Raw genomic sequence first — 7,990 nt, 5'->3', positions numbered from 1 at the left:
TACAGAGTATTGTCTTGTTTCCTTTACATTTTACAGTTTTATACCTTAATATCGTGTTTTTCATCAAGCGTATGCTAAGTATTCATGTCTGCGACGGTGGTTATATTTAAAGGTTTACATAGTAACAATGGTGTAAGATAAATATCAGTATATTATTATTCATCTTATTAAAGAGACTCGAATTTAGTTTATGACCACTTTGCAAATTATTAAAATCCGTATCGTATAAATCTGATTTTTAACATAATTCATAAATACTTATTAATGTCATAAAATAAATTGAGGTTTCTTATACAAAACACTAACTCTAGTACTAAACGTAACACGTGAATACTCTTTTGTATTTAAGTAATGCAATAGACTACTATATATACTAAAAAATTTTATGTAGTCATAGAACTAAATAATTCGTGCGGTTAGTAGAAAATGTTTATCAGTTTCTTTAAAACATTTTCATTCTATTTAACATCGTACGACGACTTTTAACTTTTTCTCTAATTTTGACAAGTATTGCCTACAAAAAACAAAATACAGTTACAATAACATCTTGTATCATACTTTTGCGTAAATCTGAGAACGTTAAAAAATACACTTTTGTAAAACATACAAAACTATAGCCAAAAAAACCAGTTTATATATAAGATAAACATAAATTTTGATTTAAACAAGTAGAAAGCAATGCACAAAGAAAAATTATTTAGAAATCTATATTTTTATATTTAAAAAAAATTTTTTACCTTCTCCACATTAGATATGTTACTCAGTTCTTCAAAAAACAAGGCTATAATCTGAAAAAACTTAAGTTAGTAACATTGAATTTGATAACTGATTTTACGATATAAGATTCTTATACACTACATATATTTTTTTAATATGCTAAACAAAATTAAAGATATATAAAGTACTATTATACTTTTAATACACACGCATGCTTATACATATGTATATCTATATGATTTATGGTTTACATTTACAAAGTAACAAGAAACAAATAAGTTCATATATCATACCTTTTCAAGATTTTCTTCTGAATAAGTGTTGTTAATAATAAAAGTGAACAGTGCAAATAGATTGTCTGTGATAGATTGTCTACAAAAAAAGAACAAACAATAGATACTTAGTAAATGAAATTTTTATGTACATACAACATAAGTATTCTTACACATGATATAATAAAACAATGTATATCAAGTAAATATTTTTAACTAAATATACAGACTATATAGAATATATTTTATATTATTTATTTGTACAATATAAATATAAGCACTTTTATGTACAAAACATTCTATACCTTGCAACAATTCTTATTTCGTGTATTATACTTTTCAACAATGTAACATCTTTTGAATATTTTGCTACACTATCGAGTAGAATATAAATAGACGTCCTTTTGTTTTGTAGATTAATAAAACGTAAAGATTGCAAAATATTATGCCCAGAACAAGGTGACAATTCAAACATATTTTTTAAGTTTCGCTGGGTTACATATATTTTCTCTATGTTTTGCCACAAATCAGACGTATAAGTAGCATTTTCTAAACTTAAACCTTGGCAGTATATCCATTTGTGCCAACTTGGCAAAAGTCTGGAAATATTAACAAACATATATAATTCTACTTACACACGTATCACTCAAATGTGTTTAGTTTTTTTTTCTGGTATCGTAATGATGTATTACCACTCATGTCACATTTTAAAGTATGTTTATTATAACCGTAGAATCAAGGTGTGTTTTGACGTCATATTTATTTAAAGTTTTATATAAATTTATACTTACAATTACCAAATCTATGTATTTTCTAATATGTATTTACTATACATTTATGGAATTTTCTTTAAAGAATAATTCATTCGCGAATGTTTATTGTCAATACAATATTATAATATCAACATTTAATTTACAGTTCTATAATACTATGTGCGATGTATAAAAAGCTCAGTAACGTTATAGTGACGTCACTTTGAGAGAAATATAAAAACGTACCTGTGATGTACAGGATTTTCTAAATGCCACTGTAATATAGCATTGACATGTTCTTTGCACTGTGAGCCACCAAGAATGCATGTCCATCTTAAAACTTCGTGATATACTTGATTACTGACAGTATTCTCGGAAACATTTTTATGTGATGTAGTTACAAAAGAATTATTTAATATTTCTAGGACTTTAGTCTATAAAAAAAGTGTAGCGTGTATTAATATATTTCGATTACTCTGTAAATCCTTACTAAATTAAAAAAATAGTTATTTAAGAATCATCGCATATTAATTATTGTTTTGTAAAGTTACTTTACTATATATAGGTACTTTTCTAAATTATTTTATAGTATTTTTTCTGTTTTCAGGTGATTAAAGACGACTGCAGAAGAAAACGTAACGTATAAACTGTATATTATAAAACTAGTTCACTGAAAGTTTCTTTCATGTAGTTGCTGATTAGGATTTTTTACTAGTGTTCTTTCTTATTGCACTGGAAAAATATGTACCTTGATCTTTGCATTTTCCGGGAATGGCAAAATCTTTGATATGTATTGAAGAGTTGTAAATATGGAATGCCACACTATGTACGAATGCTTTCCGCGAACTACATTGCTTGCAAGAGTGAAAAATATGTCTATATTTTCAATATTTGCAGCACGAGGTACAATATACTTTGTATTTTGTATTAAAAAATAAAAAGCATCGTCAAGAATTTGTGCTAAAGTGACGTCAGTTAAATTAAATGCAACCCAAGTCTCAGGTTTTTTACTTTTTAGGAAAAGAGCAATATTTTCTAAAGATTTACGATCATAGTTGACACGATAACCTACAAATAAATGTTTGAATAAAAACATTACAAATACAAAAGTTAAGAAAAAGAAAACCAAGAAAAATAAAGCAACCAAAGCATAAATGTTACAATGTTAAAAACTTCAAATATACTGTAGAGACTAAATAAAACATTACAGTCATACTTTCTTGATATTGTATTACCATTTTGTCCCGTGATTATGATAAAATCATCTTCTTCAATATTCGCAAGAAAAATACTTGTGCCGTCTGGTTTTAGGTACACATAATTAGTAGTAAACGTGTTTCTTGAAATTTTTAGGTAGATTATAGGTATCCACCACTTGTATGCACACTTGTTTTGTTGTTTAACCGTAACACAATCTTGAATCATAATTTCTAGAAATTGTGTATCATTTTCTCGTTTTACTTGTACTACAGGATAACCATATTGTGTTANAGTAACGTTATAGTGACGTCACTTTGAGAGAAATATAAAAACGTACCTGTGATGTACAGGATTTTCTAAATGCCACTGTAATATAGCATTGACATGTTCTTTGCACTGTGAGCCACCAAGAATGCATGTCCATCTTAAAACTTCGTGATATACTTGATTACTGACAGTATTCTCGGAAACATTTTTATGTGATGTAGTTACAAAAGAATTATTTAATATTTCTAGGACTTTAGTCTATAAAAAAAGTGTAGCGTGTATTAATATATTTCGATTACTCTGTAAATCCTTACTAAATTAAAAAAATAGTTATTTAAGAATCATCGCATATTAATTATTGTTTTGTAAAGTTACTTTACTATATATAGGTACTTTTCTAAATTATTTTATAGTATTTTTTCTGTTTTCAGGTGATTAAAGACGACTGCAGAAGAAAACGTAACGTATAAACTGTATATTATAAAACTAGTTCACTGAAAGTTTCTTTCATGTAGTTGCTGATTAGGATTTTTTACTAGTGTTCTTTCTTATTGCACTGGAAAAATATGTACCTTGATCTTTGCATTTTCCGGGAATGGCAAAATCTTTGATATGTATTGAAGAGTTGTAAATATGGAATGCCACACTATGTACGAATGCTTTCCGCGAACTACATTGCTTGCAAGAGTGAAAAATATGTCTATATTTTCAATATTTGCAGCACGAGGTACAATATACTTTGTATTTTGTATTAAAAAATAAAAAGCATCGTCAAGAATTTGTGCTAAAGTGACGTCAGTTAAATTAAATGCAACCCAAGTCTCAGGTTTTTTACTTTTTAGGAAAAGAGCAATATTTTCTAAAGATTTACGATCATAGTTGACACGATAACCTACAAATAAATGTTTGAATAAAAACATTACAAATACAAAAGTTAAGAAAAAGAAAACCAAGAAAAATAAAGCAACCAAAGCATAAATGTTACAATGTTAAAAACTTCAAATATACTGTAGAGACTAAATAAAACATTACAGTCATACTTTCTTGATATTGTATTACCATTTTGTCCCGTGATTATGATAAAATCATCTTCTTCAATATTCGCAAGAAAAATACTTGTGCCGTCTGGTTTTAGGTACACATAATTAGTAGTAAACGTGTTTCTTGAAATTTTTAGGTAGATTATAGGTATCCACCACTTGTATGCACACTTGTTTTGTTGTTTAACCGTAACACAATCTTGAATCATAATTTCTAGAAATTGTGTATCATTTTCTCGTTTTACTTGTACTACAGGATAACCATATTGTGTTATCCATGAAGTTATCACATTTGTTATATTTATATTCTTCAAATACATGTTGTTATATATGGATGGCACAAACGTTATATTGTTCCATATACTATCAAGAGTAAAATGTTCCTTATATGTTTGACTTGATGTACTACTATTGGTAACAACAGATAACAAACCAAAAATTACATCGATTTTAGGTGTCTTAAACGTATTGAATATTTGAAGAAGTTTCCACGTTACGTAGAATATTATGCTTAAACGCACAATTTTTTATTTTAATGATTAATTTATAATATAACTCTAATACTCACGTGTTATACAAATGTATCGCTTTCTCAAAAATAAAGTCGTTTAGAACATTTTTGATACTGAATAAGTTATTCATCATATAGAAAATATTAAATCCTATAACATAAAGTGATAGTTGGATTATTTTATTTGAGTTTTAAATAACAATTTTTCTTACCTCTATCTTTCCACATTTTATCAAAAGTTTCGTTTTTGAGAAATGGATTATCTTGTATTAAATAATAATATTCAGTAAATGCTTGTGTATATTCAAAAATCATTCGTCGTGTCTGAACCACAATCGACATCAGGAAAGTCTCACTGTAAATCTACCAACAGTTTATATGATTATGCATATGTATATTTTAACTTCGGTAGTTCTTTTTAAATGAACTTAGTAATACAATAAATATATATTCGGTCATGAGAGCCGTTTGCTAGGATGTTGTGCGGAAATTATACGTGTATATATATCCATATATCCATATATATGTGTGTTTCAATTCGAATTTCACGTGTAAAAATTTACATGTAAACACGTATATATGGATATATATACACGTATAATTTCCGCACAACATCCTAGTGAACGGCTCTCATGACCGAATATATATTTATTAGTTTAGAAACTTCAGAGCCTGAAAAGATTTTTTAATTGTTTAGTAATACAAAGTTGTATTACTAAATTTTTGGTATCAAGTATAGAAATCCTTCTAGTATAAGCAAATTATGATTACTAACATTAGTCAAGAAGTTTTGTGTATNATATAAACATTAAAAAAGCAATGTCACAATAACATCTTTCACCAAAATGTCTAAAATCACTACATAATACATATTATTCTTCTCTCTCGGTTTGCAGTAAACATCTATGGTACATATATGTTATATTAAAATACGTTTNATTTCAANACATATTTTAGTGTTTCGAAAAAAAATTGAAATTTATGTGATCATATAGAATTACATGTGAATCGGATACAATCTTGTATGATCATGTGAAGTTTTATATAAGTCAAATATGATTTTCCATAAGTTGGATGCGATTTTATGTAATCGTGTAAAATGAAATCCGAAGTTTGGCGCGATCTGATTTTATATGATCATATATAAATANAAGCAATCATATACTATCGTACATAATGTAAGTATTTATATATGATCATATAAATTCAGATCGCGCCAAATTTTGGATCTGATATTACGCGATCGCATAAAATCATATTTGACTTAGATAAAAGATTATACAATCATACGAAAGTACATCCAATTTACATATAATCCTACATGATAACATGATTTTTTCATTTTTTCTCGGTGTGTAAAAGTTACAGACTTGAAAATGCAAGTATTACCTGATCGACTAGATAAACTCCGTAAAATGTCAAAAATCCTTCGATAAACCAAGAATCAGACTGTTTAGGTGTAATTAACCAATTACTGAACGCTTCTTGTATCACACTGCGTGCAACCAAACATGTTACTTCTAGTTTTCTTCTAAACGAATCAATTTCTTTATTGTATGCAATATCAGCCTCTCTAAAAATAGTAGTGTCGTTAATGCACTTCTGTCGTTTACATCATGTGGATATATTTGTTGTAAGCTAATTGTTTGAATAATATATTTTACCTGAAAAGGACAAGTCCAGTAGTTATTATAGTTTCGTAGCTGTAGTATGTTGAAAGTGCTATATACTGCACGTGTGAGATTGGTGTAACATCCCTTCTCTTGAGTCTAATAAAAAACGTAATATGACGTATAAGAAGTNGTGCGTATGAAATGTCGTTTTCCACTTGTACTCTGCTGTGTATGCTAAGTGTATCTGACATGAAGGGAAAGTTGGTATATTCAGAAGGTACGACTACTGTTGCTACGGCACGAGTGGATATTAAAGGTGTACGGAATAAAGTATATGTATAAACTTGAGATGTTTCCACTTGTTTATCACGTATATTTGAAAGAGCTGTTTCACTACTGGTATGCTTGATGCGAATAGTAAATGTGGCTTTAGTTGCGAGATTTTCCCAACATGGAAATATCCAGTCAGCGGAAATACGCGGTAATATCAAATATCTATAAAATGTAAAACGGTGTTGTTCTTAGTAATTTGTTCCTTAAAAACTTTATAACTTCTATTGCAACAGTACAAAAGAAGAAATAATTTCTGTATTAGTATTTAATGCACTTACTTTTCTATTTTAGTTTCATCAATAAATGGATAAATTTTCATAACTTTATCTAAACTGCAATTATATTTTGCTGATATCCACAGTCCATGTTCTACATTTACTATTCGTTGTTGTATTCTAAAGTGTTGGATATTATGTTTAATAAAGCTGATGTTCAAGCTTTTGAATCGATCTTCCGAAAAAAATGGCAAAACTTCTGTTTCCCAAAATAAAGATGAAAATTTAGAACAAACATTAGTCATGATGTTAAGTTTTGGTTGTTTGCAGTAACGTCCGAAATAAACTTTTATGTTTTGCAGTGAACACTGAACGTTCAGTTTAACAAGAGAATCAACAATCAGAGAATTTTGTTGTATTTCCGCAGAAACATTCAGAATATATTCCCTCGGTTCTATACAGTGCGGAGAAAAATTCTCATGAACAGAAGAAGTAATTTCGTTGACACATAAGAGGCATATAGTTCCGAGAACAGTAAGCATCTGTGTAGTTAGTATCTATAAAATAATTTTGTATAATTATATTATAAAGGTATTTTAAACAAGAAATACACATGTTATTAAAATCACAAATATAACACAAAAAGTATTATATAAAAAAGAATTACTAATTGCTGGTTTAAATACATAAATGTCAAATATGATTGTATGTAAGTGTGTATCTTTTTTTTTGCGAATAGGTTTTACTAACAATTTTTAAAGTTCATAAAATATTAAGCATAAAGGTATGTGTTTCTCAAAAATTATTCTCCAGCGTCTTTATTTCTATCACACACACGTCATTATTTGTTATTATTGTATGTTTTATTNGACATACATAATTAAAAACACAGGAGTACAGATTGTGTTTACGACAAATTCGATATTCACCTAATAAAATCACGTTTGAGAAAACTGTTTAATTTTTTTTATGCATTTTGTGAAATGAGATCAGTTGAATATTACAACAGTGAAAAAAACTTATTAATGCATTGTTACAATATATACCAATTATTATATGCTACTAATTAA

At 27.7% G+C, this 7,990-nt stretch overlaps 2 protein-coding genes across 4 annotated transcripts; both read right to left on the bottom strand.

The window, feature by feature from the left end:
- Window positions 1-441: 441 nt before the first annotated feature.
- LOC109860203 (leucyl-cystinyl aminopeptidase-like) lies at window positions 442-7,461 on the bottom strand. Of its 3 annotated transcripts, XM_020439131.1 has the most exons (9): window positions 6,984-7,461; window positions 6,424-6,867; window positions 6,149-6,332; window positions 4,972-5,122; window positions 4,817-4,910; window positions 1,295-1,588; window positions 1,011-1,089; window positions 738-788; window positions 442-514 (listed from the first exon to the last, which is right to left on the bottom strand). In XM_020439131.1, the coding sequence occupies exons 1-9, from the start codon at window positions 7,223-7,225 to the stop codon at window positions 443-445; spliced, it is 1,611 nt and encodes a 536-aa protein (XP_020294720.1). In that variant the 5' UTR covers window positions 7,226-7,461; the 3' UTR covers window position 442. The 3 variants fall into 3 exon arrangements, with proteins under 3 accessions (XP_020294720.1, XP_020294721.1, XP_020294717.1); XM_020439132.1 differs by lacking the exons at window positions 442-514; window positions 738-788; window positions 1,011-1,089; window positions 1,295-1,588 and adding exons at window positions 3,437-3,466; window positions 4,268-4,656; XM_020439128.1 differs by lacking the exons at window positions 442-514; window positions 738-788; window positions 1,011-1,089; window positions 1,295-1,588 and adding exons at window positions 3,706-4,100; window positions 4,268-4,656.
- On the bottom strand, window positions 2,415-3,215 carry LOC109860205. Its single transcript, XM_020439135.1, has 2 exons — window positions 2,977-3,215; window positions 2,415-2,809 (listed from the first exon to the last, which is right to left on the bottom strand). The coding sequence occupies exons 1-2, from the start codon at window positions 3,164-3,166 to the stop codon at window positions 2,466-2,468; spliced, it is 534 nt and encodes a 177-aa protein (XP_020294724.1). The 5' UTR covers window positions 3,167-3,215; the 3' UTR covers window positions 2,415-2,465.
- Window positions 7,462-7,990: the final 529 nt, after the last annotated feature.

This window comes from Pseudomyrmex gracilis, unplaced genomic scaffold (genome assembly GCF_002006095.1).
Source record: "Pseudomyrmex gracilis isolate BER0280 unplaced genomic scaffold, ASM200609v1 scaffold_344, whole genome shotgun sequence".
NCBI classification, from domain to species: Eukaryota; Metazoa; Arthropoda; class Insecta; order Hymenoptera; family Formicidae; genus Pseudomyrmex; species Pseudomyrmex gracilis.
The sequence above is the reverse complement of the archived record's forward strand: the minus strand, read 5'-3'. Positions and strand labels throughout refer to the sequence as shown.

Bases quoted from the DNA above. Each gene is read 5' to 3' on its own strand.
- LOC109860205 (XM_020439135.1), bottom strand. From the start codon at position 3,166: ATGATTCAAGATTGTGTTACGGTTAAACAACAAAACAAGTGTGCATAC. The intron at 2,810-2,976 runs GTAATACAATAT...ATTTATTTGTAG, and splicing joins CATAATCACGGGACAAAATG to GTTATCGTGTCAACTATGAT.